Source organism: Stegodyphus dumicola, chromosome 9, assembly GCF_044657685.1.
Source record: "Stegodyphus dumicola isolate Sdum_Otavi_A_Nest chromosome 9, ASM4465768v1".
NCBI lineage: Eukaryota > Metazoa > Arthropoda > Arachnida > Araneae > Eresidae > Stegodyphus > Stegodyphus dumicola.
The window spans coordinates 145,596,797-145,620,504 of record NC_140776.1 but is presented as its reverse complement, the minus strand read 5'-3'; the positions used below and the strand labels follow the sequence as shown (position 1 = coordinate 145,620,504).

The 23,708-nt window shown below is 29.5% G+C and overlaps 1 protein-coding gene across 3 annotated transcripts in view; it reads right to left on the bottom strand.

Moving 5' to 3' along the window:
- Positions 1–23,708, bottom strand: part of LOC118205877 (sister chromatid cohesion protein PDS5 homolog B-A-like) — an 81,897-nt gene that overhangs the window by 30,164 nt on the left and 28,025 nt on the right. For all 3 annotated transcript variants that reach the window (XM_085824199.1, XM_085824202.1, XM_085824201.1), the window contains exons 11-23: positions 23,123–23,268; positions 22,243–22,394; positions 22,046–22,159; positions 20,751–20,783; positions 18,502–18,602; positions 17,509–17,648; positions 15,796–16,011; positions 14,434–14,594; positions 11,783–11,906; positions 11,481–11,636; positions 8,176–8,244; positions 6,102–6,235; positions 2,205–2,328 (exon numbers count right to left, since the gene is read on the bottom strand). In XM_085824199.1, coding sequence (XP_085680325.1) covers positions 2,205–2,328; positions 6,102–6,235; positions 8,176–8,244; positions 11,481–11,636; positions 11,783–11,906; positions 14,434–14,594; positions 15,796–16,011; positions 17,509–17,648; positions 18,502–18,602; positions 20,751–20,783; positions 22,046–22,159; positions 22,243–22,394; positions 23,123–23,268 — 1,670 coding nt within the window. The remainder of the gene's footprint in view (positions 1–2,204; positions 2,329–6,101; positions 6,236–8,175; positions 8,245–11,480; positions 11,637–11,782; positions 11,907–14,433; positions 14,595–15,795; positions 16,012–17,508; positions 17,649–18,501; positions 18,603–20,750; positions 20,784–22,045; positions 22,160–22,242; positions 22,395–23,122; positions 23,269–23,708) is intronic.

Below are 23,708 nucleotides of genomic sequence, written 5' to 3'. Positions count from 1 at the left end.
CCAAACAACAATTTAGTTATTAAGTACACATGTAAAAAATGTAAAAAATAATATATATAACTAAGCATCATCATCTTTTTTTTTTTTTAAATCTGGCAAAAAAATTTGTCATATAAACCACGTTCATTATCTTACAATTATTATATGCAAGTGGAAATGAGAAGTGGGAATTGGTTAATGGCTTTAATATATATTATATACATAGATAATGTTTGTTTGGGAATAGTTTAATGACTTTAATATATATAAAATGGGGGATGAATTATTGTGGGTGCCCTGCTAGATCAAAAGTGCTTTACTAATGAATATAACTATATGGAGGGTTATATTGTGAGCTCAATGCAGCATAAGCACTGGCAGCTATGGGCAGTACATGACTATCGATGCATAATACACACATACATTGTGCACATTAACATACATGAGTTTTTTGTGTAAATGTTTTTCACTCATTCTTAACAAAGCATTTCATCACCATCAATTTATCCCACATGAGAGCTTGAGCATGGTAACTGCACTAAAGAGTGTGTTGGTCCGATGAACTGATGTTTTTGTTATATCATGCCAATAAGCATGTGTTTGTTGGGGAACAACATATGGCAATGGACCCTTCAATGCATAATGATCTGTGAATGCAGTAAAAGCACTGGTGGAAATACCTAAATGATGTAGAGATGCATATGGAGCTAATGCCCTTATTTAGGGACTGTTTTATAATATTTCTTGTGTATTGGAACACATTTATCCCATGATGACCACATGTATCCTACAAACTTCTGGAATATTTCAAGTACACACTGCCACTGATGAAGATTTAAAAAAAAAAAAAAAAAAAAATTTAAGAACTGACCCAGCTATCTAATCTAATCTTATGCAACAACAAATTTATTGGCCTTTCTTAAGATCTTCCCAGTCATGGATTATACAGCAACATCTGTAGGCTCAAAATAAATACTTTAATGAATTGATTCACAAACTATAACTATGAAAGATGTTGGTCTGTTTTGTCAGCCAGAATCCAAATATACTATTTGGACAAGATAAACTGGTACACCATTCAGACTCCAGCTGATGAAGAAGATAGGCTATTAAAGGAAGCTAATCAGATTTATTTATATATACATATATATATAATTTAAAGTAAAGTAGAAAGAACAAACGATAAAAGACCTATGTGGTCAAAAACTTTGCGCATTGTGCTGCAAAATTAAAAAAAAAATTAAAAGAAAAATCCTAGTACAAACTCTAAAAAGCCACTGAAATAGTGTAGTTCCATGAAAACTTTAACATAAGCAAAATAAGTTGCAATGAAATATGTTAAAAGAGAAAAATATAACATTTGATTATTTACAAGTAAAAATCAATACTAATAGTAAGCAATATGCTAAACTAATTAAGGTATATTTAAAACATAGTCAGAATATTAACTAATTATTCGAATTAAAAATAAAAATTAAGAAGCGGTAAATGGCAGATTAGCCCAATTTGAAGTTCATTAAGGCATGTCAGGGGAAATATTTTTTAATGAATTTCAAACTAAGCTAACTCCATCACGCGTTTCGCCGAAACAGACAATTGAAACTGTACGTGACACAAATAATCATGTTTAGTTCTTAAAATTCAAAATGGTCTGAAATAACCAATTCCTCTAACAACAAATGGCAAAGTCAATCAATCACCTTACATCTTAATTATGAAACACATTATGATGATTTGACAATTTATTTATATCAAAGTCAAATTAAATTAGTTAAAATTAGAATAATAAGATTATCATTAATTGTTAACTAATATCTTAATTTTGTACAAAAAATAAGGTAAGTTAAAAAAGATGACCCTTTCATCCACTTGAAATACATTAGCTTAACCCTTAATATCAATAAAAATGTAAAACCTGTCTTCCAAGATAATATTTAAACAATACCTGCTTTAAAATTTTCAAATATTTCTCAAAAGAATACTTAAAATATGAAACTGTCTCTAAAATATACATAGTAAAACATAACATATCAGCATGTGATTACCATCATTACTTTATTTTGTGTAAATGCTTCATTTAAATACTGCCTTCTTCACAAAGAAATTAACTGCATGAATTTTGACAACACTATAATAAACTACCGATTTAAAAGGTAAAGGGCGAAATTTATGTCAACTTTGTTTATATATATTATTTTTTTTAATATCATACTAACACAACTTACATTTATAACAAGAGCCAAAACCTGAAATTGTTCTAACGAGATAACTTCAGCATAGCTTGGTTCCTGACATAACTTTAACATACAACAAGCAGCCGTTAATCGTAACCATGATTTTTCAGCAGGCCTGTCAAAAAATATGTTAAATTAATTCCTCTTCAGATTGCAATTTTAAATATTTAAAGCATTTCAACTGATTACAGGAAACACCTAAAATGTAATTTAAAATAATTTTTCAAAGAGTAAAAATACATAAATACTCAAAAACAATGAATAAAAAACACCTCAAAAATAAAAATATAAGACTTTATATATATTAGCTATACATATATAAAAAAAATTCAAAAAATATTTCAGATGTTTAAATTTCTGGAAACTATTGTATCTTGACCCTATACAATTTTATTTATCTAGGACATTTCAGCACCACATAATAATAAAAAAAATTCACAATGTATTAAATGGTAGAAGCAAGTAACTTCAAATTAAACTCTCAAAAAAGTGTTTGTTTATATACCATTACACCTTGCCATTATTACCTTGTATATAATGGAATTTCGGGAAATCCAAATTCTTATATTTAAATAGATAATATGACTTTTGTTACCGAGTCACAGATATTTTTTGAAACAGGAGGTATTAAAAATGTGCTATATCCTTAGCGGGATTTGAACTCTGGACCTCTCGAATACATGTCGAGTATATCTCCAATTATGCCATAAAGGCATAAGGAAAGGGTCACCTTAATTCTTTATAATTAAGCTGATTATACATCCCAATTTTCTGGGACAGTCCCAAATTTTCAGTCCCTGTGCCAATTTCTTACAACTTGTTTCCTGGTCCTGAATTGTCTTGAAAAATAGTAGTGCGAGAATGTAAAAGTTTAAATGCATATTTTTATTTAAGTAATATAGACTACAAATATAGAATACAAGCCTAAGAGATGCATGCCATACCAGCCACATAAGCAAGGGATTCGCCATCTAGTGTTTGCCTCAGAAAAATTGTAGTGGATCTATTTCTCATTGCTGTAGTTCTCTCTCCAATATACATGGCATTTCTGCTCACAACTCACAGTTGCTGTTCAGATTACAGACAGCTTTGCAAATTTCAATTGATATACTAATTTGATTGTGATTTGAATTTAAAATAAATACATATATTTTTTCATTATCAACAGTGCATTATACACATTAGTATGTATCATCTTCCTACATGGCATCTAAAAATAATTCTTTTGTCATTTGCTGAAATTTCATTGCAGATATATCCACCTAAAATCATCCCCCCTTTTTTTTTTTTTTGAGAGGGAGGGAGGGGGGTCATGCTTAGATCATAAAACTTTTACAGCATTGTCATTTTGATTTTGCATAAAGGTAAATTTTTTTTTTTTTTTTTTAATCTGCTAAAATAATTATGTTCCTTGTTTGGCAACGACAGGTAGTTTTTAATTATAAACAGTGCATTATGCACGTGCTAAGTGTATGTTTTACTGCAGTTTAATTTATAATTTATTTTTACCATTAATTTTTTAGTAATGGTAAGGGAAAAAATGTGTACATTTAAACAAAACCCTACAGAAGGAATACCTGCTTATTGAAGAAACTATAAGTGATCCCAATGTATGGTGCAATACATGTTCTTCAAAATTTTCAATAAGCCATGGTAGACATACAGATATTAAACTTCATATAAATAGTAATACACATAAAATATCAGGCTATACTGTTGCTTCTAGCTTATCATTAAAGAATTTCTTCAGACAGGAGAAAATGGGTGATAAGGAAGAAGAAGGAGTTGTAAAAGAAGGTAATTTTGCATACCATATTATTTGTCAAAACCAGAGCTTTAGGTCTATGGACTGTACATCCAAGCTGCTTCAAGTGGCATTCCAGACTAAATTTAATGTGCGTGAACCAAGGCTGAAGCAATAATACCCTTAAGCTTTAGAGTAAAAAATTTAGAATTTAAACCCTTATCTGGTAAACATCAGATACTGTCAGCAATTATTTAAGCACTTGTCTTGAAGAAAATTATTTAAAAAAAAAAGTTACCAGTCTTTGTGGCGATAATACAAATTCCAACTTTGGAGGAGCTAACATAAATGGAGAAAATGATGTTTTAGTTAAACTGAACTGAAACTTTAACCATGATGTAATTGGAGTCGGATGTGCAGTGCACATTATCCATAACACTAAAAGAACATCAGCTGGTGTTTTGCCACCTGATATAGAAACGATTATTTATAAGCTATACTTTAAATCTTATACTGTTAGAATAGAACATTGAAAAATTTCTGCAACTTTGTAGAAACTGATTTTCAATGATACTACGGCAGGGGTTCTCAACTGGTGGTAGGGAAGAGAAAAATAGGTGGTATGCATAGAAGCAAAGTATTTTCAACTATTAAATTCAAAAATTAAAACCTCAACAACTTGATTGAGGTTTTTCTCTAACATTCGTAAATTTATGCAATCTGAGTTTTATTCAAGAGTGGGTGAGGTAGTAGTACTTTGTAGTGGTTGTACTAAAGGTTTTCAATTTTTGTTTAGATGGGGCGCATTAGTCAAAAGGTTGAGAACTGCTGTACTAAGGCATTCACAAATAGGATCCATTAGCATTACTTCTTGCAACTGAAAGGGTACTCCAAATGTTTTTACCACTAAAAGCTCATTTTCAATCTCAAGAAAAGTATCCCATGCTTATATTTAAATTCTTTGAAAACCAAGTGACAGAAGCTTGGCTACATTTTATTAACACTCAGGCTTCAATATTTCATAAAGTTATTCCAACCAAAAATCAAACTGTGTCTGTATTCATGTTACAATACGAATTATTGAATTTTGAGAAGCTAATGTTTAATTTTATCAGACTGTTTTTACTTATTTGGAGAAATGGACAAAAAATTATTTCAAGAGATGGCAATGTACAACTGGATCATACTAAATGAAACCAATTCTTTAAATCGAGCTGAAACAGCCCTTTCTTAAATTAATAAAATGACACCAAATCATAAATTATTGAAAATTGATTATATATGAGGAATATGTTTACCTTGAACAAATCATGGAAGGAAAAATATTGGAATGGTCAAAAACTAAGATGCGCCGAGTTCAAAGCTGGATGGAAATAACTGCATATTTTTAATAAGAAACAAATTCCATGTTTAAATATTTTAAAATTGCCAGTTCTTTTTTCTTTTGTCTTCCTGGCACTAATGCTGCAACTGAGTGAGTATTTAGCATTATGAACAGCTTTCAGACTAGTGATAAAACACATCTTAAAGTAGGCACTTTGAAGGGTATGTTAATCACGAAAATCAGCACGGACTTAATAATTTAGAAGGGTTACAAATTTATTATTTTAAAAATGAATACTGAGTTTTGATTTATAAATGTATATATTGACCTACATACCACCTCCATCACAATAACAATAAAATCATTTTTTATAATAATTTTAAATAATTTATTAAAAAAATATTTAAAATATTATACATAAATAGCATCCCAAATTTCAAACTTTGAAATCTGGTCACCTTATTTATAATGTTACAAATTATTGAATATACAGTAAACAAAAATTAAGCATTTATTTAATACACTAGAGAAAATTCAAGTACTTTTAAATGTATAATTTAAGTTTTTTTTACTCCATGAGAGGAAGTTAGAAACTATTACACAACAAACAGTAATAGCAATATTCAAAATGTAATTTTTTTATTTATTTTTTATTTTTTAAAGAGAGAAAGGAGGAGAAGAATAAGAGAAAGAGGAATACACTTTTTGAACAAAAATACTGAATTAACTCTAGATCTGATACTGCTCTCATATATAAAATTAAAATGCACTATTAAAAAAATAATTATTAAAATGGATCATTACAAAACCACACACTTACGACACATGTCCTTTTTCCATTAAATCACCTCTATGTAAAATCACAGTAGTCAAGAGACGTAATGTCGATACTGCTGACTGAGCAGCTGTTTTTAATCCCAGAAGCCACCGAACAATCATTTTCATGCCCTCAACCTATATATTATAAAATATTTTAAACCATAAAAACATTATAATATAAAATAAAAAGTTTATTAATACCAACAATAGGAAATAATACTAAATCAAAGAAGAATCGTAACAGACAGTTTGAAATATTCCAAAATACAATTTTGTAGTATAGAAAGGTTTTTTTTTTTTTTTTTTTACATAACATTATACATCTTAGTAGTACATCAATACGCATCATTAGTCTCTTCCAGATTAACTTTTTCAATAAAAAATAATCCCTTGTGGTGAAAAATGCTATTGCTATTATTATAAGACTGTTTAATAATAAAATATAATACAGTAAGTGAAATATCTACGGTATATGAATGATATGAATGAAGCACTGCACATGATACTGAATATATATGTTTTTCTGCTCTCCTGAACAAAAGCAATTTTCAACATGCTCTAATATGTCTGTGTTTGTTTGGGAATTACTTTTGGCTCCTTCACAGTATTAACCAATACTGTCTCTCTCTCTATCTTTTTTTTTTTTTTTTTTTTTTAAATCTTAGACACCATTGTACTTGGCATATGGTATGGTGGAATAGCCAAGTCCTGGATACACATGCCACCTTCGTGCTTTTCAACATCTCATTTTTCATTTCCAAGGTGATCCCAACAATTATCTTTGCTATTTGACTCTTCTCATTAACTTTCCTAAATCTTATTGATAGAGAATTGAAAAAAAATTACAACAGAAAACATAAAGTAAATTGCAAATTCAGAGTTATAGCACAAGTTGTCAGTAAGAGGCATACTGCTGCACACGAACAGTTGTAACATTGTTTCAAACATGGTGAACAAGTGGAGAGCATGCAGTTTTGACTCATTAAAAGTTGAGTCATATTCCAAACAAAAATTTTCACATCCAAACAGAATGTATTTTAAAGCAGAATATATCGAGATACCACTGTATGGAATAGAAGCTGCAGAACCACAGAAATAGTTTAATCAATTCAATTTGAAGAGTGATTTATACTCATTAAGCTTTGACATATTTTAGCAGCTAATAATCATATATTCTTGGGACTAAATTTAAAATAGGTCTGGCAAATATGCAGTTTTTAAAATCACTTTTGTTACTTGAAACCTTTTTACAGAATTATAACATGGTTCTAACTCTTCAAGAAATACCATGAACACACAAACTAAATATATGATTCTGAAGCAGTGAGCTAAAGCCCATTTTCACACAGCTGCAATAAACATGTTGGTATCAAAGATGCAAAGTATTTTTCAAAAATACAGGCAAAGTTATAACGAAGAGTGGCTGTGTTTACTTCCTTGAAAATTTTCAGAAAATAAAGTCTTATGTACTGTGTGCAAATGTAATTTTCCAGTTGCTCATGCTAGTCGTGACAACTACAAGTGGGACATGCAGTCTAACAAACACCAAGACGATATGAAAATAAAATCTGCTTCAAAGACAATGTTACTATTTTTTGCAAAATAATTCCTGTAGCAAAACATACCATAAAAAAGTTGACCTTATCAAGTCTGGAACAGTAACATAGCAAAATTTAACTTTATTTTTTATTGTTTTAATCTTTTGTTTTTTGTCAAAAATTGTATAGAATGTGTCTTTTTATGCAGCATAATATCCAGTTGATGCTTTGAATATCTTCCAATCTCAGAAAGGTTCATGTGTTAAGTATTCAGTTAAGTATTACCAAAAGCTCTTCTCTCAAAAGTTTGGTATCTCTGTACCAATAATAATAATAAGAAGAAGAAGAAAGAGAGAGAGGAGGAAACAGGGACAAGACAATTGCAATCACAATTCAGATTATTTTTGCTATTGGCATAATAACTGCTCATAACTGCATGTAAATAATGAAATTCCTATCCATTTTTGGAGAGGGGCAGATTTAAATGGATAATAAAACTATTTGCAAAATAAATAAAATGTTAAAAACTTTTTTTACCTTCACTTTTGTTTCTTCAGGAAGCATGTCAAAATCAATCCACATTGAATCATCTCCTCTAGTTATTTCCTGCAAAACATATTTAGATGAAAAATAATTTATGCTTATTTAACTAGAAAACATCACTGCTATGTATTATGAAATGTTATTACATGTTACTGATACATAAAAATCATTTTAGCATTACTTTTTTAAATGTTTATCATCATTAAAATAACTATTCTTAAAGAAATAAATTCTCTTAACAGAACTATTTATTAATTAAGACACAATAACACGCCGAATAAATACTAATTCAGAAGTCAAACAACAAAAATCAGCGTTATACCTACAAAATTTTCACAGGACTAGTTTCGATGGTTTTACCGAACCATCATCTTCAGCTGCAAAACCGCAAATGAACAAGATAGGAAATAATGATTAGATAAGATAAGAAAGCCTGGACAAGAATAAGCAAGTGGCGCCATCTGTTGGCGAAACCAGAACTAAAACATAATTTCTCTAAAAGCCGAAGGCAAATTTGGATTGGAATTAGGATCGTTAACTAGAACAGAAAGATTTTTATTAATGTGAAATGCCTCTAGAAAATCCAGTTCTCCAATGGAAGATGTTTTTTGAATAATTTTGGCAGCAGAAAAATTGAAAGTGTGATTTTCGGACCAACAATGTTGAGCAACAAAAGACTTATGTGTTTCCTTTTTTCTAACATATGCCTCGTGTTCTTTGACGCGAAATTTTAAGGCTCTCCTAGTTTGGCCAATGTAAATTAAACCACACTGGCAAGGAATCCTATAAATACCCCAGGAATTCATATCCGGAATGGGGTCCTTGAGTATAGAAGTTGGAATTTTATTGATGGGAGAATAAACAACCCGAAAGTTAAACTTCTGCAAAATATGTGCAACTTTATAGCTAATTGATGGAAAGAAGGGAATGACAACAGAATTTTTATAATCTCCTAAAATAAGAGTGTGGCTTTTAGTGTGTTGGGATGAGAATTTTTTAACTGCTTGATTAATAATGTTGGGTGAAAAGCCCCTGTCAATAGCTATTGCTTTTAAATAATTTAGTTCTTCATCAAGGGCTAGTTTGGAGGAGCAAACTTGAAGAGCACGGAAAACATAGGAATAAAATGAAGCTAACTTTTGTTTAGTCGGATGACATGATTTAAAGTGTGGTGGAAGGCAAACCGATGAAGGTTTACGGTAAACTGTAGTACTGAAGTTGGATGTGTTACGTGTGACCAGAATGTCGAGAAACGGAAGAGAATTGCAAGTCTCAAGTTCAAAAGTGAACCGAATAGCAGGATCAATAGAATTCATTGTTGAAAGAACTTTATTTAAATCATCTTTATTACCTTCAAACAGGGTAAAAGTATTGTCTACATAGCGGAACCATGCCGGGAAGTTTAAAGTTTCAAACAATTTTGATTCATAATAATGCATGTAGATATCAGCCAGGAAAACACATTTTGTTTTCCAAAATAAATATTACAAGCAAACTGAGGGATTAGCCATGGGAAGCCCCCTCAGTCCCATCCTGGCTGATATCTACATGCATTATTATGAATCAAAATTGTTTGAAACTTTAAACTTCCCGGCATGGTTCCACTACGTAGACGATACTTTTACCCTGTTTGAAGGTAATAAAGATGATTTAAATAAAGTTCTTTCAACAATGAATTCTATTGATCCTGCTATTCGGTTCACTTTTGAACTTGAGACTTGCAATTCTCTTCCGTTTCTCGACATTCTGGTCACACGTAACACATCCAACTTCAGTACTACAGTTTACCGTAAACCTTCATCGGTTTGCCTTCCACCACACTTTAAATCATGTCATCCGACTAAACAAAAGTTAGCTTCATTTTATTCCTATGTTTTCCGTGCTCTTCAAGTTTGCTCCTCCAAACTAGCCCTTGATGAAGAACTAAATTATTTAAAAGCAATAGCTATTGACAGGGGCTTTTCACCCAACATTATTAATCAAGCAGTTAAAAAATTCTCATCCCAACACACTAAAAGCCACACTCTTATTTTAGGAGATTATAAAAATTCTGTTGTCATTCCCTTCTTTCCATCAATTAGCTATAAAGTTGCACATATTTTGCAGAAGTTTAACTTTCGGGTTGTTTATTCTCCCATCAATAAAATTCCAACTTCTATACTCAAGGACCCCATTCCGGATATGAATTCCTGGGGTATTTATAGGATTCCTTGCCAGTGTGGTTTAATTTACATTGGCCAAACTAGGAGAGCCTTAAAATTTCGCATCAAGGAACATGAGGCACATGTTAGAAAAAAGGAAACACATAAGTCTTCTGTTGCTCAACATTGTTGGTCCGAAAATCACACTTTCAATTTTTCTGCTGCCAAAATTATTCAAAAAACATCTTCCATTGGAGAACTGGATTTTCTAGAGGCATTTCACATTAATAAAAATCTTTCTGTTCTAGTTAACGATCCTAATTCCAATCCAAATTTGCCTTCGGCTTTTAGAGAAATTATGTTTTAGTTCTGGTTTCGCCAACAGATGGCGCCACTTGCTTATTCTTGTCCAGGCTTTCTTATCTTATCTAATCATTATTTCCTATCTTGTTCATTTGCGGTTTTGCAGCTGAAGATGATGGTTCGGTAAAACCATCGAAACTAGTCCTGTGAAAATTTTGTAGGTATAACGCTGATTTTTGTTGTTTGACTTCTGAATTAGAACTATTTATTACTACATGTAACATATAAAAGTGCAAATTAGGCTTTATGCATACAGAATATATTGAAATAATTTAATAACCAGTTAAGACAAAATTATTTTATAGGTTTCTGCATCCTAAAATTCAGTTTCTGAAAATTTTTTTTTCTTGGATTAAAAGAATATAAATCATGTTTTAGTTATTGCTTCATAATGCAATATGAAGAAAAGGATGAATACAATATCAAGAGAATCTAAAACACCTCTCCCATTCATTTAGTTGCACAGACCACTCAGATATTCTCTTTTTTTTTAGTTTATCTGTAATTATATTCAAATTTGTCAGCACCTTGATGTAAATGAAATTTAATGCCTAGTTAAAAATCTTACATGTAACTTGCAGACAGAAAGTTGATGCTCAAAAGTAAGACCAAATAACTGATCTAGGTAGCTGCCTCACAACTCACACTTTGTCTTATAGCTGATAAGATAGATCACTGCACGTAAAATTGCTTTTAAGATAATTTATTCTATCAATTTAATAAAATTTTCATCTTTCGTGTAAAATTATTTAACAGAACAGAATGCACTGAAGTGTAATATGGGCATATACTTACAAAATCCACCATTAAGAGATCTTTAACCACTACTTTTGAGACAATGCTCTTTATTTGCATTCCAAATAAATCAGGACAAAGAAAAGCTATATGACCAAGTGATACTAGTGCTGTGCGAAAATATTCAGACTGCAGCGTAAGGCTCATTTTTAAACGCTAAAAAGGAAAATCAAGAAATAATTCATTATAATTAATTTTCAATAGAGAAAATTAATTATAATGACAATTAATATCATAAAATCAAATATTATAGAGTTATATTAAAATTAATAAATAAAAAAATTGCTATATTTTATACTTACATCAATTATTTGACCAAATACACGTTCTTTATTTGTAACCATAACATTTAGGCATCCCACTGCATGTTTTGCTTGCTTTACAGTTCCATTTTCAATGAAACGTTCCAACAATGGCTGCAAACGACTGAAATAAAAAATTTATTGTGTTTAGAAAAGATATAGCCAGTTTATATTTTCATCCAAAATATTCTTGGTAAATTAACACATTTATACATTTCTTTTTCTTTCTTCTTATACAATTTTTAGTGCTTTATAGAAGTTAGTTCCTGCATCTAAAACTGTCCATGTGTGGCTGCTGTAAATTAATACATTCAAAATCAATAACTGCCTAGTATTCAATTTAAAAATATGAAGATGAGCTATTATGTCCTTTCTGTTTCACTTCAGCTTGCAAGTAGTCCCAGTATGTTTAGAAAGCGATTTAAATTGGATCCATAAATTGGAAGTATAATATTGCAATGACTGATGTTGTTTCATAAGAAATCATTCTAGTTCTTTTCTTGATAACAGAAAGTTTCAGACTCAGAGTAAATGTACTATAAATACACACAACACATAACAAACAAAACAAAAATTCTTAACAAGACTTAGAATAATAAAGCTAGCATGTGAAAGTAAAACTTGCAAAATGCATTTCAAAGGCATTTGCAGGATGTGTTCTGAAGATACAGACTTTCAAAATGAATCCTTAAAATTTTATTGACATTACAAAAATTATCATTGTTTAATTTTTTGCCTTCTCTTATTACGGTGAATGTATTGAAAAGTAACTGTTACAAAGCATTTGATTTAATTTTATTGATGGTCCTTTTTACCTTACCAAAGTTATGCAGACTGTAATCAAACTGAAGGTAAAGATCCTAATACTATACTCAATCCAAAAGTAATAAATAGGCACAAGATGCCATCTAGTGGTCTTTAAAAAATGGTTCAGCTTAAAATGCACGTATGCATCAACCGTCTCTTGAGCTCACTCACATATATGAGATGCCGATCTGGAAAGGTTTAACCATGCTGCCACTGACATTTGAAGCTTTTGATTACTGGGGAAGGGGGATATTTCTCAGAAAAAAGCTTTAACTTTACTTCATTACGGAGCCAAGAAAGTTGGAATAATGCAATTTTCACTGACCAAATGCTGTTCTATACAAAGAAAAATTACACTTGGCCGAAAGGAAACTGGTAAAATTTTTCTTGTGACTTGTTATATCAGAACAGTTGTTATACTGACAGTCAAGCAAAAGCAAGTTACTTCACATGAATCCTAACATGTGAGTTGTAATTACCATCTTGAAAAAGCAATATAGTTCTTTTAATTTAAAAATGAACAGCTTGAGACCTGCACTGAGGCAAAGTAATGGCTAAGTTAGAACTTATTTATCATTAAAATGTATTGAAAATAAGATGTATTATTGCAATTAACCAGCTTATGTTAATGCATGAAAAAAAGGGGGGTCTATCATTATCAGTAAAATCAGATGCTCCACAGCAAATTATTACAGTAGTTTCCTATGTATGCAGCAGGGAAAACTATTTCAAATGTATACATAAAGAAAGAGAGTGATTTCTTCAGATATTATGCAAATATAAAGGGCAATAAAAAGGGTATGTTAAGATGCACAAATAAGTTTTTTGGAAACAGGAAAAATCAACTGTGCTATTTCCTGGATTCAAATCATGGATTTTTTCCAGTTGCTGGAGAGATATGCTTAATCACTTGTACCACAATAGCATGCTCTAGGAAATGCAACAATTTCTTACAAAGTCACCTATTCCCTACAATATCTGAACATTCTGATATCACTTATCATATCTGTACAAATGGATACACGAACAATGATGCTTCATGTATTTTGCATTTTATTATACATGATTTGAAATGTGTAAAATTAAAAAACTATTTGTCTTCTATTTTGCACCTAAGTATTCAGAATTTTTCTAAAGGTTGATAATGGATTAAAAAAGATTTGAAATCTCTGAAAAGTGCATTGAAAAGGAAACAAGCAGCAAATTGCCATTGGCAATGATATAATTTCATATGATGAAAGATAAATAAGATATAAAACATAATTTCAAAATAATTTCACAATATAAAAGGTAACAGAAATTTGTCATATTGTTACATTTCCATTTCATCATCAGGAAAAATGCATCCTTCCTTTCAAATAATAATAATAAAATCATATTACAAATATAAAACTTAAAATTTTCAGCAGCATAAAAAATAAAAAATTATGAAATTTCAAGTATTTTACATAAAATAACAACTTATTCTCTATTACAGTATCTATAATTAAAAAATTCTGATGTTAAAATCAAATAAAATCTCAAAAGAACAGTATTAACCTTTCAGTGACATGTTAGAAAATGGAAAAGAGTGAAAAAATTGTTTACAAATAATTTTACTATCAAGAATATAAATATTTTCTAATTGATTTACACAGAAAAAGAATTATGGAAGGTACAGATTTAAATGCTGTATCTTTCATAATTCCATTTTATTTTAGTATTTTCTTTAGCAAACATTACTGCATAATTTTAATACATACAAACAGCAATATTTATGCAGTTTGTTGCACTGATGAAAAAGCTTATGTTAAGGTATAAAGATTGTATACCAGTAGATTTAAAATTCAGAAAGTGCTACTTACCCACATATATTTGGGTACTGTCCTTCAAGAACATATCCAATATTAGTAAAGATTAGAATAGTAGTATCCACAGGACCTTCATCTTCTACTCTAAGTATATTTAAAAGTTCTTCAAAAACATAGTTATTACAGAATGCCCCAGGAAATATTGATGAGAGTATCTGAAACATGCAATAAAATACTTACCTTCCAATACTTTTAAAAAACAAAATTTCATTGCATAAAAAATATGAATATTCTGTATACATTTTTTAAATACAACATGCAATACATCTATTTAAAAAAATGCTGATATCTAAGAGATACAGGATCCACTTTTTTTTAATTGAAAAAATACATACCTTAACTCTAACATTATGTGTTTCGGTTTCAAAAATCATTCAATGACCCCAGATGGAATTTTTTAAAGCTCTCATTAAAATAATCACTTAATTAAGCATTTTAGCAATTTTATTCCTTTATTTAATATCAATAATCAGACTGATATTTTGTTAGTTTTTTAAAATCCCATTTTTGTAAAATATGCATAAATATAAGATTGATACATACCATAAACCAAAACTGAAAAAAACTTCTTTTCATTGCTGCCATATGATTCATTTATTTATAGTATCTAAGTTAATATCCACTCGTTTCATGAACAAAGCTTGCTTCAAATGAATCACAACACTATGATTGACTGGAATAGGAATGATTACATAAAAGAGGTATGTACCAATTCACTGTTACCTCATCATCAAAATTAAATTTGATAGATACAGTAAAATTCAGAAAGTTAATGAAAACTTATTTGCAAAAAGGAAAAATGCAGGATGCATTCTTCTCTTACACTGCAACTACTGGAGGATTTTGTCATGAAATTAGAGTTTGTTTCTTGTTGCAGTTCCTCAACAAGCTGCTTCATCTAGAAATGAGCCAAAAGCACGTGGAAAGAAATAAGCTAAAATGCACCAACATAGTGCCGAAAATATACCAAAACCAGGTTTTTAATATGACATTTCATTAAAAATTTTGATTAATTTTAGTTTTTAAACAGGCATTTTATTACAATGTTATAGTAAATTAAAAAATCAGTTAATATTAAAAACAAAACACTTTTCCATTAAAAAAATATATTGTAATAGGTTTTTAGTGCAAAACAAGTATTAACAAACCCTATCCAGGTTTCAGAATAAAAATTTAATACAGATTTAATACATATTAATTACATTTAATAGATATTAATTTCTGTAAAAAAATTGTTTTCATTTACAAAAACATTACAATTTCAAAAACAAAATTAATAAATGCATCAAAATTCTTACAAGGTTTTTAAATACAAGAAGAATAACAAATTATAGACAAATGTTCTTTTAAAATTACCAACAACAGCTGAAGTCCTCTCTCAGCAGAATTGAATAAACCTAACTGGATATCAATATCACCAGGACCCATTAAAGAATCTCTTATATAATGCAAAAGTTGTCTGATACCAGCTAAGTCAATCATAACAGGTGCTACACGTTCCAACATTTGCTTTACAATCATGTAAAAACTATTAGTTTGCACTGGAAGGCCAAGTGATTTTAACACTTCTTTCTAAAATAAATAAATTGAAAAAATTAATTAATACTGAATATAAATTAAACAACAAAATAATTATAAATAAGGTGCTACTTTGGTAGACGGTTGCACGGATTTTGGCGAGCAATACGACGTATGGTAAACTCATTGCTGGACAAGTTATTTATGGTAACCAATACTTTGTTGTCATTTTATTTAAAAAATAATGTGTTTTATTATGCATAAATTCCGTGTTTTAAATATTATTTATGACTTCTAAATATAGAAAATCAATTTAATTCTGTATTTTTATTTCAAAAAAAAATTTTATTGTTTATGATATTTTATATAATTTTATGTTGTGGATGATGTAATCAATGACGTCATGTTACTTTAAAAGTAATTGATTTTAATATCTATAAATTTAATCTAATGTTTTAAACATTATTTATGGCTGTTAAATAATAAAATACAATTTAATTTTGCCTTTTTTTAAATGATTTTATTATGAATGATTATTTAAATAATTTTAATTCTACGCGTGATGTAATCAGTTCCCTGATTGGTTACTGAATATCCGTGCATTACCGCACCATTTTAAAATTTTATTATTCAGCTCTTTGAATTCCTTAGATTTCAAATGGAATGGATATGTCCGTTTCGAAGATGAATGTTGTTATTTATAATTATCATGATTTATTGGTATCGGAATAAAAAAATTGCCATTTGAGACCTTATTTTGACCAACCTGGCTTTCCTAATCAAAGATTTATTTGTTGTTACATGGGTCAGAGGAAATTTATTAAAAAGTTTTGGAGGAAACCTTGCTAATTGCCTCTTCAATGAAGTGCGAGAAATGTGGATAACAGATGAAGATCCTTTTTTTTTTTTTTTTTTTTTTTTACTTATCAATATATGACAGGTAAAATACTTTAAAAAAATGTAAGTACATATTTTTCTTTTACTTTAATTGTATACTTCAATTTTTATTAAAAAATTAATACACTGTTTTCAAATATTCCCGAGATATTTGTTGCCACACATGTTTTGATGTTAAATAATTATATCCTATAGAACTTATTTTAAAGGATTTGAATTTAAGTAATTGAAAAATTTTAATTCTTTTAAACGTTGGTATGATGTTTTTAATTCAATATTCAATTTAAATAATATTTTATTTCAATTAAATGTTGGCGCAATGTTTTTATAGCGGTGTTTTTATTCTATTACATGAAAGTAATAATTTAACCTTATTTTAGCATTTTATACTCTTAGTAAATGCAATTATTTACATTTGCCAGCCATCTTAAAAAACATTTTCAACAAAAAATTAATCCATTATTTTTAATGATATTTTTTTTTTAATTTTCGAATATTTTACTACGTGTGAAATACGTAAAAACAGCATTTTTCAAGAGGGCTGACGACTGTAAAAACCGCGCCAACGTAAATCGCCAAAAATCCGTGCATCCATCTACCAAAGTAGTACCATAATTTTAATATCATAGTTCTACGAGACTGCAATAAACTTACTACACTGTGCTCAATTTCAGAACATGCTGCTGATCCTTTTAAAATAGTATCCATATGACCTCTTAATCTATTATTATTTTGAAGAAGACCAAAAAATTTCTTCAAGTATTCCTGGCATTTAATAGGCTCGGGAAGAGTTTCTAAAGGGGGGGGGGGAAGACAATGCATTAAGTAAAGTGGAAGTTTAATATTTTAAACATATATATCAGAATTTTAAAAAAATCAGGTCAATATTTAAAACAGTTAAGAAATAACAAATTCTTATAATCTCGTGCAGTTTTTGCATTCCTAGAGCTGAGGACATGTTACAATACAGCATCATTTCTTAATACAGCTTTCAAAGATAAATAAGCAACATAATGTTATTGAACAATATGTATGGCATTCTAAATCTTGAAGTAAAAATAAAACCACAAATCTTTTATTGTTGAATTTTAAACTCTCAAAAAGTTTCTATTGTGGTCTCATCTTTTAACTTCAAATGATTTAATGGCTGCTAAAATCAACTATTTACATTTCAAACATTCTCGAATACCCTTTTTAATATGCATGTGATTTCTTATATATGAAAAATAACATTTAAAGCTATAATTAAAATACAATAAGCTTATTTAAGTTGCAGTAGTCTTACTGCAACTTAAATTTCATATTATAACCATATTATCTGCACAATAGAAGAAAAAAAGTGTAAAACTGATAATGAATATACCATTTTTAGCAAATTTATTATCACAATGCAGGTGAGGGCTTTTTGTTATAAGAAGCCTTTGTGGAATTTTTTATGCATTATTATTATTATTTTTAATGATTAGGGATATCTCCAAACACTCACACAGCTGACCAATTTATCAGCAGAAAATAAATCCAAGGCAAAACTGGTTCAAGAATATTTAAATTAAATAACAATATTTCAGAAATATGCACCAGTTATAAATATATCTTATAAAAAGTAGGTAATAATAAGGTAGCAGATCTTAACAAAGTCATACTTACTAGATAAAATCATAATTTTATTTGCTAAATTTTTCTCTTGATTTTCAGATTTAGGAACTTGGCACAATAATTCAAGAACATCTTTCACATGATTTCTAACACTGGGAAAAAAAAAGGGGGGTGATTTAAGCTTACAATAGAAAAGGTTTAAAAAAACATTATTAGATTCCCCCGCCCCACAGGTCAACAAGTCATTATATTTTTCTTAACATATAAAATAAGTCTTTTTGATTGGTTATTTTAATAAACACACAATAACAAATTTTAGAAAATCTGTACTCTAATGTGAAAATACCTACACTGAAATAAGAGAAACGCACATTTAATTACCATATTTGACGGCATATAAGGTGCACTTTTTTCCCTAAATTTGGTCTCAAAAAAGTTACCTGCGTCTTATATGTGAAGGACACAGGTTAACTTTCAATACTGAATGCTATTTTTAGCACGGATAAGGGTCTAGACACATAACTTTTTCTACATCTGCCATAATTATTTTGCGCATGCGTGAAATATCTGTCGCCAAAAAGCGCCAAAGCTCGAAGCTGATGTCGAAGTTCAAACAGGTTCGACGGTCACATTACGTCTATGGAGCCTTTCCTTCTTTACATAGACTCAGCCAACACTCGTGTCAGTATCAGTGTTACTCTATATAAACATGTCGGTATTGATGCTTAAAACTATTTGTTTAAAAAAATACCCTGGAAAATATGACTACATGAAACAAGAGATTAAGTTATACAATTCAGTATAAACTAGGAGTGTTAAATTACGCCAACATGCATGGAAACAGAGCAGCAGCAAGGCATTTCGGTCCACCACCTACGGAAAAAATGATTGCACAGAAAATGCCAGCAGATTATGAAGAAAAAATACTAGCATTTCATAGGTTTCTTATAAATGCACACAAGAAAACTTCTTTTGAGCTCGGTCAAATAGGAAATATGGATGAAATTCCACTCGCATCTGATGTACCATCCAACAAGACTGTGAGTATTAAAGGTCTAAATCAATAAGCATAAAAACCACAGGTCATGAAAAAACCCGATATAAGGTAGTTCTAACATGTTGTGCTGATGGCACAAAACTACTGCCATTTTTCATATTCAAAAGAAAAACTTCCAACGGGTGTAATCGTTCATGTTCATCCGAAAGGCTGGATGGACGAAGTTGGAATGAAACTGTGGTTACAGAACGTATGGGGCAAGGTGACCTTGTGGACTGTTAAAAAAACCCTCTCTTTTGGTTTTGGATCAGTTTAGCGCCTATAGAAGTAAAACCATAAAGAATAAAGCGAGGGAATTAAACACCCAGATAGCTGTCATTCCTGGTGGACTGACTAGCAAATTGCAGCCTTTAGATGTATCAGTAAACATGCCATTTAAGGAAAAAGTACAAGAACAATGGAACTAGTGGATAGGAGAGCCACATCACGCCCTCACACCCGCATGAAGCCTACAATGAAGCGGCCCTCTATTTCACAAATGTGCGAGTGGGTAAAAAGATCTTGGGAGGACGTAAAGGCTGAAGTAATTGTTAAGTCCTTTAAGAAGTGTGGAATCAGTAATGCTCTTGACTGAACAGAAGATGACGCATTATTCAAAGGTGATACTAGCGATGACGGAAACAGTAGTGATGACGATATTCTCGTTTTCGATGATGATGATAGTGAAAAGGATTTTTATGGTTTTGAAAGTGATTAAAGTCGAATTTCATGATAGGCAATGTTTTCCTTGAATCTGTGTTTTGTGTTGTTTCTGCTTTATTTTGTATTATGTTTGATTGCTTGCCGTTCATTCATTTATTCATTATTGAAATTTACATATCATGTTCAAAACAGCTTGCCGTTTCTTAATTTTCCTTAATAAAAATATGTTTGGTAATTGCATTCAATGATTGTTTATTTGGCTTTTATGAAACGTGAGAATTAAAAGAAACCACATTTTAAGTTACTGCGGTACCGCGTTCCCGCGTGGACTATTCGAACTTTTTTTTCCTTGTGGGTGGCTTTCTATAATAAGGGTGCGTCTTATATGCCGTCAAATATGGTAATCGTGGCCAGAAGGAAACCGTTACATGAGACCTGCTGAAATGAGTCCCCCTGGTATTTTTACATGAATTCATAAAAATAAAATATTACTATTCATACTCCAGGTTTTGTTCTTATAAAAAATTATTTGATGCATATTGTTATGCAATGGAAAAGATCACACTAATAATTTACCAAATAAAGAGGAAAAAATTCTTACGTGTTTTGACATTTCAAAAGTTCATTGAAAGCCCTGTAACAAAAACAATAATCCATGAATGAAATTTAATACCTAAATAAAATGAAAATATTTACAAATCAATTTAGAATATAGTGAAATATTATAAAAGATTTTCATGTCATGCAAAAAATAATCAAGAAATTTTAATATATGTACTATTACAAGTAATAATAATTATTTATATCTTGTATTAAAATTCTATATGGGTTTATATGGGTTTCTATATGGGTATAATGAATTGCTGCATTTCACAATGTTACCCATTTTGAATTGGGAAGTATTTTGGGGGCAAAAAAATTAATACGGTTAACTGCAGATGAGTGAAGCCATAGGCACCAAATCAGAAGATATGGGGCATTACTGTAATAGAAACTTAAAGAACACTTAGAAAATAAATGTCTTTTCTAGCTCAGATTTTGAATATTCCAGATCTCTCCCATCTGCTTAACATAGAGAAGTCAAAGCTCAACATCACATTCATTCTTGACTAAATCTTTAGTGCCATGACCATTCTTAGTTTAGTAAATGGTGGATAATTTTTAAAGCTTGCATTGATATATGTTTAGCTAGCATGTTTTGCATAGTTTTAGTTAAGTTTCTGACTTTCAAAGCTATGTGTTTTGATAAAATATAGAGATTCTGCTCCATGTATTACAGGTTCTTCACTCAAGACACCTTTTAGAAAAGTACAGTTGTTTGAATTTGCTGCTTAGGGTTACTAATTTTTAAGGAACAGGAGGAAAGATTTTCATGTGCCATAAAAAGACTGAATAGTAATTTGGCTTATATACAAATGACTTGAGATTTAGCTCTATTAATATGTTTATTAAGATAATTAATTTCAGTACGATATAAGGATTTTAAGTAGTAGTGTCATCTGACTCAACTCTACACACTTTGTTAAGCAATATTTTTAAAAGTTTATGGAATTCCAACTGCTTTTTTTATTTTTGATCCATACCATTAATAATGAAAATTTAAGAACAGACTTACCTACAAGCATAATTAAGCAAATTAATAAGAAATTAAAGAAGAATTTAAGAATAAGTTTGTAAACATATCTTAGAATTTTTTTATATTTAAAAGCTTTATTTATTTACTACTTATTTATTAATTTTAGTTTTGAGACTCCATTATAAATATATCTCAGAAATCAGGTTTTTAACAATGAAGAATTTTATTTACTATTACTTCCCAGTTTTATTTCATTTCAATGTTTAGGCTTAAAGATGCAGATGAAAAATGATACTGAAGTGGATCAAAAGATGACTTACTTAATTGCATATTCATCAACAGAGCAAAATAGTTGGTATAACTTTTTCATACGCTCTTCTGAAGAACTCTGGTACGGAACTAAACAAGTATGTAGGATGCGTTCAACTAACAATCTAATAAAAGGGAAAATATGACAAGTTAAATACATAACTACTACTATGTATTTGTATTTAAATTAATAATAAAATACATTTACCTATCTTCTAAGGCAGTCTGATAGTACACATGCAACACTTTATTTTTAATCCAAGATATGCATTCCTTTGTTGATTCTGGTATTTCTGGATTGCTCATATGTTGCTTATATAGCATAGCCAAACCAAGCAAAGCTTCTCTCCTTATTTTAAACTAAATAATTTAAAAAAAAAAAAAAGTGATAAAATGTTACACTAAATTAAGAATTTTAAAAGTTTCAATACATATACATTTAAAAGAATACATTAAGTTATTAAAAATAACACATAAATAAAATAATAAAATGGCAGAATATCCCCGCAAAATTAAGTTTCAAACTATTTAAATCCTTTTTTCCCCTCCCATTTTTTTAAAGAGAAGATAGAGCAATTATAACATAATTGCCATTTGAAAAATATAACTTAAGCATTTGGAGAATTCTTGATTATACAATGATCAAACTTTACAAATAAAAAATACATAAATGATTACTTTAACAGCTGATTTTGATTTTATATATAACATGATTTATTAAAACAAATCCATTTCTGATGCTTTTCTTTTTGTTGATTTCAGCATGATTCTAGTAAAATGTTGATGAATCTGCATTTTCCTTCTAAATTTAATCATTTATATTTGATTCACATGTATATAAAAGCTTAAAATATAATAAATGCATAAAAATTAACTAATTTACTTTTTTATCCTTTAATGAAAGTAAACCTGATATGTTAAATTTTCTTTATTCATTCACAGTAAATTAACAAGCTTAGTAGAATTTCACACATAAAAACCCTCCTCTTTGAAGTATTAAAAATAAATAAGTTCAAAATAAAAAAATACAAAGAGACAAAATTTATAACAGAAACTAAGTTCAACTATCCCACAAACAAATTGCTTACTTTCTTGTCTAATGTCCTTTCTTTGACAAAATTTAGTAAATCATCTGTAACTGAATTAAAATCTTTTTTAGCCGCACTGATGATGGCCATAACAACTTCATATCTTACAGTTTCATCTAGGTCATGCTGTCGCAGCCTCAGTTGTTCTGATGCACAGAAATATTGATAATTAGTATATATAATGATTAAAAAAGCAATATTATATTTAAAACAATATTAAATATAAAAATATAGAAAGCACAATCATCCTGCACTTAATCAGCAAATTATAGACCAAAACTGCTGCAAACTGGAAATCATCAAAAATTCAAGCACAGGCTTTAAAACATCCTCAAATGAAATTTGCCATAAAAAAAATACTGCATATCACTTACAAAAGTTTAACAACATTTTTAACAAAGTATATAGAAATGCTAGTAAAAAAATTATCTTTCAAAATGTAACTAAACAGGGCAGAAGAGCAGATTACATGCTGAATACAGTGTCCAATTATAAATGAAGGGAAATGAAGAAAGCAGGAGACATTTGTTAGACAATTTCCAAAAATTAAGGAAAAAACAGCTTTTCTTGCAAATCTAGATTCCAT